Source organism: Rhodamnia argentea, chromosome 9, assembly GCF_020921035.1.
Source record: "Rhodamnia argentea isolate NSW1041297 chromosome 9, ASM2092103v1, whole genome shotgun sequence".
In the NCBI taxonomy this organism is placed as follows: domain Eukaryota; kingdom Viridiplantae; phylum Streptophyta; class Magnoliopsida; order Myrtales; family Myrtaceae; genus Rhodamnia; species Rhodamnia argentea.
In genome coordinates, this window is record NC_063158.1 from 24,588,030 (window position 1) to 24,599,504 (window position 11,475).

The following is an 11,475-nucleotide window of genomic DNA, read 5'->3' on the forward strand; positions in this document are numbered from 1 at the left end:
CTTGATGAGGAAACGTCCAAAATTTAATTATTGGAACCCCTGAAGGTCCGACGTCAAATTCTAAAGCTCGATTCGCGATCAATCTCGATCAATTGAAATTTCAACGTATCTCAAACTAACGAACGGATTTTAGGAGTTACGCGTATCGACCCATGATTAATATCACGTTTAAGAATTTCTCGAGCCATGGCAACTTTGGTTGTCATTCAATTGCGATGGTCAATCACTAGTCCCGATGGACACGATCGTTAAAAAATAATTTAGGGACGTTCGGAACCCATACGAGGTCAAACGGAATCACCCGTGATCTAAGCGTAGGGTATTACCCAAATCGTGTGAAGACTTATGAGCAGAAAGAGAGAAGAAAAGAAACAGAGTCTGGTTTTACTTCTCTCTGCATTCAAGGAAAATCTTCATCCGAGAGTCATACACTCGGTCTCTCTGTTTTCTTATTTATACTACACGATCTTACTTGAAGAACCACCAAAGGTGGTTTTACAGCTCATCTAATGAAGACAACAGAATAACAGCATTCAGTTAAATGCACAAAACAGAATAACGGTTCTACGGTGGGAGAGCTCCACTCATAGTTGGACTCGTGAAGCTGGAGATTTTATTGTTGACTTCAACTCTCTTCTTCCTGGTTGAATTATCAGCACCATGTATGCGCGTAGCCACCATAGCCGACGACTTACTTACTTCACTTTGTCTGGTCTTTGTTGAAACAGAATGTGTAGCATTCACCATATGATTCTTAACAAATCATTCCTTAACCATTCTAGGATCGGCCTATATTGGTCCAAAATATTCCCTTGACAATTTTCATGGCAAAAGAGTCAGTCCATGATGAAGTTCTTATGTCCACGTACTTGATTTTCCTAACTAGTCATTCCTATTTGGTTAGTCTGCTCAAGATAGACTATTTCTGAGTGAGATTTAGCTAAAATACATCAATGAGACCTTTCATTTATTCAAAGCTTCGAAAGCGAGTAGAAATACATGATGTCACACGTTATATAGTCTAAAGTTGTATTTCAATATTTTTTTTTATCGATATCTTTAATTTAAACTCCATGAGAGATTAAACTCGGTGAGTAACAAATAAATGGGTTAAAAGTTAATTGTTGATTGCATGCAACTTAATTTCGATCTTAAATTATTTAAGATAGATTAATTTTAAAAGAATAATGATTGTTCAAAATGTTAGAAATTATTTCATCAAAAAGAAGGGAAGAACCTATTAGTATTTGAGATTCGCTTTTGTTTTTTTTTTTTTTCTAAGAAAAAGTTTAGGGAGAGGGGCGGTTGTCATTCCCCAAGATCAGGGCATGCCACGGGGACTTATAATCGGACTTACAGATCGTCTATCAATTGGGGCTGTCGAAACGGGAACCGAACATTATCCAATGCATCATCGAGATTCACTTTTAAGTAATGGGCATTACAAGAATCCGCATATCTTTTCTCCCTTAGCATCTGTTGCGGTTTTCAAAATTCCCAATGAGGATTCGATCGTCGTCGCGTTGAAAAAAATTGAAGAGGGGGGGGCTGGTAAACAAGGCAATCAAATCAAATCCAATTCATCGCAAATTGATGAAGTCAGGTAGGAAATAACATAACTTTATGGATTGGCCAAATCCCCCAAAAGCGAAAAATATCTCATATTATCTCAAAAATGAACATCGTTTCAAATCTCAGCTGAATGGGATTAGCTTGCCAACACGGCACTCAACTCAGATCATATGATCATCGCTGTGTTGAAATGAAATTTTTGGAACATCCTCTGACATTTCCCCTCTCTCTCTCTAAAGTTTCTTGAGGCAGAGATTAGAACATCACATCCTTTTTCTTCTTTTCTTCCTTAGTTTCTCATCACCTTCACAAATCATTTGTCCTCTTCTTCTCTCGAGTCTCGACAAGATCCCCGACGCCTTGTTCTCACTTTTCCTCCACAATCTCTGAGCATTAAAAAATACATATATGTGAAGTCGCCGCTTCATCTTACACCCTCTGTTTTGTTTCCTTTCTCTCTCTTCTTCGACAGACATTAACCTCGGTGTATGTGCAGCTGAGGCAAAAAAAAGAAGAAGAAGTGATTTTTGTATTCATATAGGAAGTGGGTACGCATCGGGTCAACGAGAGCTGTTTGGTTCTGTGTTGTTGCAGAGTTTCTGTCGAAGAACTAGGAGGGAGTATGTGGAAAAGCAGGGAAAAAATCGCGAGAAGGATTAGAGGGGCGATTTCTTTTTCGTGAATGTTACGGTTAGCACGCTCTTCTTCTTCTTCTTTTTCGTTTTTCTCCTTTTCGATTTGAATCGGTTTCCGTGGTTTACGAAGAAAAATCAAGTCTTTGTTAGGAGAGCTTCCTTTCCATTTTCCTGGTTTTTTTTTTTGGGTATGTCCTTCATCAATCACGAGACTTTGTTTCTTTGCGTGCTTTGTTTATTCATGCAGTTGTTGTTTTTCTCGGGAAAATCTTGAACTGATTTTTTTTTTCTCTTTAAATAATCCGAGCGTTTCTTCTTCCAATCAGGTGGTCGATAGCTGTTCGGCCGCTTGCCCCATTCGGTGCGTCATTTCATTCTTTTTACATTTTTTTTTTCTCTCGATGCGTTGCATATACTCTCTCTCTCTCTCTCGCTCTCTCTCGCTTTGCGTTTTGGACTTTTTCCTGGAAAGTGACAGAAATGGCGGAAAATCCGAAGTTGGTGAGAACTTTTTGGCTCTCTGGGTGTTGTTGAATTCTTGCGGTAGATAGTAAAAATCACGCCTTTCACTTAATGCCCCAACTGTTTTATTGAGCTCAAACCTTCGTTTCCATGTCCAAATGATTTCAGTTTCGTCTGATGAGAAATTTCAAGTTCGTCTAATAAATTCTCTTGTTTTCTCTCGCGCTTTCTCTCTCTAGGAATTCGAGAGTAGTGGATTGGAGGAGAAGATGGGAACCCAGAAAATTTCGGTGGCAGATCACATGAACGGATTGCAAGCCGATGAGTCCGGTGACTTGGTCATAGACATGGAAAGCTTATCGCATCTCGCTCCTTCTCCTTGCAAGGACATCAATTCCAGAATCACAGTGAGTCTCTCTCTCTCTCTCCCCCTCATGACCAAGGTCTTCTCTGTTCACAAATTTTTTGTTTGGCAAACGTTCTTGTCGGAAAAGAAGAAAATTTTGACCTGGTACTGTTTCAAAGTTTGATTCTTGTTCTTGTAAATGTATGTGGGGTGTTAGAAGTGGAATGAGCAGAATTAGCTTTTGACGCCTTCCCAGATGTTGCTTGATCTTGGACATTGTCGTCCAGCATGTTCATTATGCAGAGCAACATAAATACATGCACGGCGAAAAGTCGAATGTTTTGATATGACGAACCATTAAATTGGGCGACTCCAAGAATTGTGACACCACACACACACACACAGCAAGTTCTTAGAATTACCCTGAGCAGCGATTCGTTTGTGGTAAAAAAGCAGAAAATATGTGCTACTTCTTGGAAAGTTACAAATGTAGGTGGTGAATTTCGAGATATTTTCTTCGAGGTGGCATTTCGATGTTGGTTTTGATCCAAATTAGGTGACTGCTTTCTGCAAATTTTCCTGATCAATCCTTCATTCTCCGTTTCAAGAAGAAATTCTCCGCACTGCACTGATTGCTAATTTCCTTTTATGGGTTCTCGAATGAATGTTTATTTGGAGAAGTTGCAGAGAAGCCTTTCTCGAAAAGGGTCTCCACGAGTGTACGGGGACAAGGTCATCTCCAACGCCAGCGCCGCAGATAAAAACGACAGCCAACCAGGGATCGTTCTGGCCACATCCTCGCCCAGAGGTACGCCCAGAGGTACCATCCCTTCTCCATCTACGCAATGCGCGGGTCCTTGCATGATTTGGCAATCGGTGATTCTGTTGTTGTCATTGCATTATGTCGGCGACAAATGTGAATTTCTTAGATGCTAGCGAGCTGTCCATCGCACCCCTTCTTGTCATCGAATGCTCCTCGCGCCCCTTGTCATTGAATGCTCCAAATAAATGAAGGAACAAAGTTGCTTTCTCTAAAATTATTGTAATTGTGCTTCACACAATGCTTGGATTTCTGTGGAAGTTTGAAGAGTGAGTGATTTAGGTTAGTTGGCCCATTTTGGCCATTTGGTGCACAATTTGATGGTGACAGAATGATGCTGATGACTAATAATAGTACCAAACAGAGCGCTAAATCTCCAGGTTTTTTATATATGACAAACAAGCTGTATCCAGCTTGATGTGGATGACTCACTCTGCTGTGAAATTTTTTATTAACTGAGACAGTTAGTTGTCCACTAGATTATGAACTGATCATTGAAAGCTGAACTTCTTCTGCTGCTGATTAGTTAGATTGAGAAAATATGCTGCCTCTGCTGGGTTAATCAAGTTCGGTCCAATCAAAACCGCGGAAATTTAATCTTTTTTCTCGAGAAAGTTTTGATTTCTTCATCGAATTTTTTTAGAATTTGGTAGAATATGAAGCCTATCGTTGTCAGAGGTTCGCTTTAATAATCAAGCATAGTTGGTGGGAAAATAAAAAATGGGGCTCTGTATTTGGCAGAAGCAACTAACTGCAGGTCAGCTAGTGGGAACACCAACTGGTGAATTTGGTTGGCAAAATTATGAAAAGTTCATGGAAATTTCTCATTGGCATCTGTGGCTGTTGATTTGCAGCTTCACCTCTAGGGTCCAACTCGATGGACACAGCCACGATGGCTGCTCTCGGGACGACGGATCATGTCAGTAAACTGCAGAACCACCATCAGATCACTGTCACCAGCGGAAGTATCGGGAGTGCTAATGAGAGCAGGTTCGCTCTCCGAAGAAATAGTTTCCGGCGATCTTCTCCGTCATGGATTCTCGATCCGAAGAGAATCGTTTTCATTTTCGCTACTCTGTAAGTTTACGATCCATCGTCATTTTCAAAGCGTTCTCTATTGCGAATTACTGTGAACATGAGTGGCACTCGTAAAAGTTCCAATTGCAAGTCTGGATATTGATCTGAATATTTTTGTGACAGGTCGAGCATGGGAACTATTTTGTTGATCTATTTCACCCTTTCGATCAGCAAGCCGAGCACGGGTGGCGGTGATTTTGACTTGCTGCAGTAATCCCTGGATCGTCTTTACAACAGAGTCTAGATTTAGCTTTTACGCATGGAGTTTGGACTTTGAGTTCGCAGCACAGAGTTACCTTATAGTGAGGTCATTTTCAGAGATCTTCTGCCACTCTCTTCTTGATTTGGAAGTACAACCAGCAAAAGCCAACCAAAACCAGGGAACAAACTTAAAGAGGAAGGGAGGGGAAAAAGAATTTCGGGTGGATAAGAAATGATTAGTCCGGGCAAAATGAAGAAGAAAAGGAGAGGACAAAGCTGAATCCATTCCATTGTCATTGATTCAGCTGGACCAGAGAAATCTTAATGGTTGGCCTTTCAGAGGATTTTTTGTAGGTAAGGCACTCTTCAAAGTGACAAAGAGGAGGAATCTTCTATTTTATAAGCAACGGGAGAGAGAGAGATCAAAGGCACATGGTTTGGTGCTCTGTTTTTGTTAGCATCTGGTGTCTCTTTACAAGCAATGGGATATGTCAGTCACTTTTTTCTCCTTTGTGAATATGTCTTCTCTTTTCGACCAAAAAAAAAAAAAGAATATGCCTTCTCTTATATAGATTTTGTTCCTCTTTTAAGTATGTTGCTTGAGATTGAACCTTTTTACGCGTGCGTGCACATTCAAGCATGTGTGGACACAAATGTCTCTTGCCTTTTTTCAGAGAACATTAGTATAAACAGAGCATGTTGGGGTAAGTACAGCAGGGAAGAGGAATGTTGGAGGGCCCTGCTATGATCCTACTGCCCAGGACTGAACAGGGAAAAGAGAGAAACCAAAATCAATTTTTGCACAAAAAGCTGGTGGATTAGAATGACCTTGCTTAAGAATTACAATGGATAGGCTGTTGGGTCAACAAGAAAGGTGAAAACTTTTAAACCCAATGTAGCCAACATAACTTGCACAGTTGGGTCAACAAGAAGGGTGAAAAGAACGAGAGAGTTCGCTCACAACTGGCTTTTCTTCAATTTTTGTAAGCACACTCTGTCTGTGATCACAAAAGTTTGCCAAGACTGATGATTTATCAGAGTTAGTTCAGATTCTACCATCCTCACAGCCTCTCTAGCAGTCGTAACCCCAGCAAACAATTATTGCCTTTTCGTATGGCCAGCTTTCCCCTTCATGTGATTAATGACAGAACGGGTCATGCAACTAAGTTCATGCAAAGGACAGCCATTAAAGCACATCTCTAAAAGGAAATTTCACAACTGTTTTGGCAAGTAGCATTCATGCTCATTAAGAGCAGGAGATAGCAGACAGCAACATACCAAGAGTATGATATAGTAGAGCGTAGAGTAGACATAGACAAGGAAACCTAAGTAGTAATATCCGAAACCTTAACTGGAAATATGATGGGAAATGATTGCAAGTTGAATTCTAGGACCAGCGTTGCGACCAGAAGTAAGAAGAATTGACTTCCCAACAACCCAAAGACCCAACTCACATAACATTCGGAACTAAGAAACAATACCAACAATGCATTTAATTCATCCAACAGCAGATTGCCGTATGATTTTACTGATATTGCGTTTTCCTTCAAGAGACGAGAGACATATTATTAATGCTATTTACAAACATACAACTTGCATCCATGAGGGTACGAGGATGCTTAAATACTCTGTAGGTAGGTATTATTACTTATTGTTCTACAGCAGCAAGATGACCTCAGCAGGAGCATTGGCAACGCTTTCTCCCCCATAGCAACTATGTGGCTGAAATGGAAGAAAAACATATTGGAACAACCATGATGCTTGAGTATGATTGTTGGTGAAATTCACAAAAATTGATAGCATACAGTCAGATCACTCTTTGCTTTGAAACCAAACCTTGCTCGGATACGGGAATGAAAGCTCAAGCAGCAAAGGACTCCTTTTGGTGCAGTATAGCATCTCATCTTAGTATGTGAGGACTTGGAAGTTGTCTTCCTCTTCTTTAATATCGCTTTGAGATTCTTGGCATTGAGCATCTTTGCTTCCTGTCATGGTAAAGCCTCAAAACAACAGCTGCAGTTTCTTCAATTGCTTTTCCCGTCACCTCTTCAAGAAAGAACAACAAAACACTTCAGATTGATACAGCAGTGTAAGGTTTCAAGAAACTTCAAAGACTTCATCGAGACTTCATCTATCGATTTTCTTACAACGAATGTAAAAAAAATTGTCACATTTTTTTGCCCCAAAACATTGAGACTTAATAGTAGCGACAGAGGATGAAAAACAAACAAGCGGACCAAAGATGTCCCCACCAATGACAGGCCAAACTGGATTTTGGGAAAAAATCTTCCCAGCAAACTCCAGTTCTTCTCTGACATAGTCCATCTCTGAATAATTGCTCCGAGCATCCTCACTGAAGCCCAAGCTCTTAGCTCTGGATTTTCTTATCGCTTGCAAGACAACAGGATTGATCGTGAGGCCAAATACCTTCTCTGGGTCTACTTCAAACAGAGTCTTTGGCAACTCTACACCCATGACAATAGGCACATTTGCAACTTTGTAACCTTTTTGAGCCAAATAAATGGATAATGGCGTCTTTCCCGTTCGAGAAACGCCAGCAAGGACGATATCTGCCTTGCGCAAGTTTTTCGGCAATGCACCATCGTCTTGCTTTATTGTAAACTCAATCGCTTCAATTCTTCGAAAATACTCGTCCGTGAGAGGGAAGCTCCTCCCTGGCGCACCGCGGGGAAGGCCAGAAGGAGAGACACCTAAATGAGAAGCAATGGCCTCAGTGATTGGGCCAAGGACATCGGTGGATGGCACACCCCAATGCTTGCAGGCTTGTTTTGCTGATTCAGCCATCTCAGGGTCAGCAAGGGTGTAAACAAGCATTGCACCTTCTATCGCTGCTTGCTTTACAATCTCGAGCAGCCTCTCCACATCATCTATCTAAATGTGGATGTCAAAGGATAAAAATCAGGAGATGCAATACCTCACTCGCTGAAATATGTATTGGCAGATGTAGATAAATTGACAACCAACTACATGATGGACTTATCATCAATCCTAAAAGATTTCAAACAAGGGAAGAGGCTGCTTCCCATCACCAATTAACCTCAGAAACAATGACATTCCAGGAATTCTCATCCGAGGAATCAGCATGGCAAGCAGTGACAGGATGTTGCTGCAATTCAAGCCAGGGTCTTTTGGCCCTTCTTAAGGAGACAAATGGTGCCGCCACTATGCCAACAACTCAGTTGGCAAAGGGAAACTCATTTAGCTAGTTCCAGGGAGAGCAGAAAAGGAAAAGAAAAGAAACAATACCACTACTCCGTCTTATTTACAAATATCCAACTGATCCCGATCCAAATTTGTGCATCTTCTCTTTGCTCACCCGGACACAACACGCCCAAGGCGCCAACTCGTGGTTGTCACCACTCACCATCAGAATACCAATTCATCAGACTGCCATTTACATGATTTCCTCAAAGATGTGAAACTCCAATGAAAACTTTTCAGTCAGATTAGAGAAAAACGTTAATGGTTTTGAGTGACTGCAAGTTTGCAACAACTATCAAGCAAACAAGTGAAGCCCCAGCAACAAAGAAACTATGCATTGAGCATGATAGTTTATACATAAGCATGAAATCCTCACCACGGACTAAACGAAGCTACTCCATTTCGTCAATGAAACACAGCAATGCATGTTGCCCCATCATCTAATTATAAGCGATTAAGTATATGACCAATAAAGAAGCAAGCTTTATGTAAGGAAAAGTGAAGATAAATTACCCCAGAGAACAAATGGGTATTGACAGAACACCCACGATCCACCAAGCAATGCTCGAACTGGCCCAACGCGGCGTTAACGGAGTGCTCCGCCGTCCACCCCGTCCCGTCGGAGACCATGTATATCTGCTTCCCCGCCGTCGCCATCAACTCCACGTAATCCTCGCTGTTGCTCCCAGTCGAACCCTCCGCGTCCCCCGACATCCCCGACAACCCGTCGAGCAACGCCGCCTGAGGACCCGGACCCTCCGCCGCCTGGGACTTCTGGACCGGCCGGTCCAGCTTCCGACCGGACCGAATCGTGCGGGCCCTGGACCACCGGTTCAGCTGGGCGCTGCCCTTGAACTTGCGAGTTGCGGACGCGTCGGAGTCTGGCCCTGTCCCGGCTCCGGGTTGGGTGACCGAGGCGGGTGGAGGAGCGGGTGCGGGTGGTGGCGTTGGGCGGAGGCCCGGGAGGTTCATGGAGGCGCCGGTGGTGGCGGCGGTGGACATCTTGTGACGTGGTATTTGTCAGTGGATTTTCTCTCCTCTTTGTTTAAGATTATTTCATGTGATGAGAAATGAGCGATTTCTCTACCATGGGTGGCACAGTGACAGCAGGAGGTAGACGACAACTCTCATCGGAGAAAAAGAGAATAAACAAAGTAATTCATTATCTCAGGAGAATATTATCACGAAAAATATCATTTATTCATTTTTCAACACATCACTAGACGCGGCCGGTTCGGTGGAACCGCCGGTTCCGGTTCAGGAACCGGCCGTGAAAAATGGCGGTTCCGGTTCCGAACCGGAACCGGCGGTTCCGGGCCGGTTCCCGGGCCGGTTCCGGTTCATTCCGATTCATTTTTAATAATAATTTTTAAAATAATAAATAATAAAATAAATATAATAAATTATAAATTATAAAATACAATTAAATTGTACATTGTAATAAAATATGGGAAAAAAAAAAAGAAGGAATGGGCTTGAACTTAATGAATTATCATTAAGCGACCTACATATCTTCTTGGGGATAGAAGAATCAAAGCCCATGTAGTTCTTTTTACCTTTGAGAACCCCAACTTACCTCATCGTCAATCGTCGCTACCCGTTGTGGTACCCGTGGCGGTGGTATCTCCAACATCATCGCTAAAAAATTCGTGTTCACGATCTAACTCTTGATGTCGATATTTCGCCCTCGTCCAATCGCCGACACAAGCTTGAGCTTCCACACAGTCCGGGCTTAATCTTGAACGGCGAGAGTCCAAAATTAATCCTCCGGAACTAAATGCTTGTTCAACTACAACCGTTGAAGAAGGGGTTGCTAATATTTGACGAGCGATGAGGGCGAGAAGCTGGATACTCGATTTGGTGACTCTTCCACCACTTCGAGATTTCAAATCTGTACTATGTTCGCATCACGAAACTCAAATTGAGTGGTTAAATATTTTTCTAATTCAGAAATATTACCTGTTGCCCCTTTTTGTTTTTTTTTTGCCTACTCTTAAGCATATTATACCCTCTACTAAGTGAACTACCACCTTCGCTACGTGAGGCGGTAGATTGTAAAGATCCGAATCACTTAAACCATATCTACTACAAAATTCTCCATATAATGCTACTATAGATTCTTTAACATGTCCTAATATATTTAAAATATCTATTGAATCATCCAAATGTAAACAATCATGATAATACACATTCAAATAATCTTGTAAACCGTCTAATTTAATACGTGGATCAAAAACAATACCAACTAAATAGACAAGAGGAATTTGCAAATAATAATGCAACCATTTTTCTCGCATTACTAAAATAGTTTGACCTAATTCGGTATCTTTTTCATATTCACTAAAAACACTACTAATATTAACACACTCTATTAAAAATAAATGCGTTGTAGGATAATAAATACCAGATAAAGTCTTAGTAGCATCATTAAAAATTTTCAAAATATCTAAAATTTTCTTGCAAACGTCCCAATGTTGAGGAAGTAAAGTAATTTCGGGAATATTTTGTGAAATAAACATACATAATAAATCTTTATATTCAAAAGTTTGCCAAAGCAACTCGTACGTAGAATTCCAACGAGTCGGAATATCTTTTGGAAATCTTCTTGGCCTTCTCCCATTTTGTTTACAAAATTTTCCCCATGATTTCATACATTGGGGACGACTCCATAAAAATTTAATTGCACTTTTTATTGGGGCGAGAGAAGTGTCAAGAGTTCGTAAACCATTTTGTACACATAAATTTAAAACATGACAAGCACATCTAATGTGAAAAAATTGTCCGCCAAAAGTGGGTTTGCAAATATTTTCTAATTCGGGAATAGAAGCGGTATTTGCGGCGGCATTATCAAAACCAATTGAAAATACTTTATTTATTAAATTATATTCTTCTAAAACTTGCCTAATTATTCTATAAATATTATGAGCCGAATGGCTTTCATCAAAAACTCGGAATGCAATAAGTCTTTTTTGAATCATCCAATTGTCATCTATCCAATGACACGTGACACCCATATAACAATGAATTTGCCAAGGATCACTCCAAATATCGCTACCTATATGCACACGTCCATTGAATTCCGCAAAAAATTTTGCTAAAGATTTTTTTCCTTTTTTATAAAGATGAAAAACTTCGCGTTT

General features: G+C 40.9%; 2 protein-coding genes across 8 annotated transcripts; one reads left to right on the forward strand and one right to left on the reverse strand.

The window, feature by feature from the left end:
• The first annotated feature begins 1,773 nt into the window (after window positions 1–1,773).
• LOC115742912 lies at window positions 1,774–5,637 on the forward strand. Of its 7 annotated transcripts, XM_030677442.2 has the most exons (7): window positions 1,775–2,058; window positions 2,167–2,262; window positions 2,534–2,568; window positions 2,909–3,076; window positions 3,697–3,835; window positions 4,690–4,912; window positions 5,036–5,637. In XM_030677442.2, the coding sequence occupies exons 4-7, from the start codon at window positions 2,939–2,941 to the stop codon at window positions 5,124–5,126; spliced, it is 591 nt and encodes a 196-aa protein (XP_030533302.1). In that variant the 5' UTR covers window positions 1,775–2,058; window positions 2,167–2,262; window positions 2,534–2,568; window positions 2,909–2,938; the 3' UTR covers window positions 5,127–5,637. The 7 variants fall into 7 exon arrangements, with proteins under 7 accessions (XP_030533303.1, XP_030533302.1, XP_048141146.1 ...); XM_048285189.1 differs by having other exon boundaries at window positions 1,775–2,262; XM_030677443.2 differs by lacking the exon at window positions 2,534–2,568 and having other exon boundaries at window positions 1,774–2,262.
• A 940-nt stretch (window positions 5,638–6,577) lies between these two features.
• On the reverse strand, window positions 6,578–9,396 carry LOC115742910 (probable pyruvate, phosphate dikinase regulatory protein, chloroplastic). Its single transcript, XM_030677434.2, has 3 exons — window positions 8,849–9,396; window positions 7,366–8,005; window positions 6,578–7,159 (listed from the first exon to the last, which is right to left on the reverse strand). Exons 1-3 carry the CDS (start codon window positions 9,335–9,337, stop codon window positions 7,056–7,058), a joined length of 1,233 nt encoding a protein of 410 aa, XP_030533294.1. The 5' UTR covers window positions 9,338–9,396; the 3' UTR covers window positions 6,578–7,055.
• Between the last annotated feature and the right edge of the window lie 2,079 nt (window positions 9,397–11,475).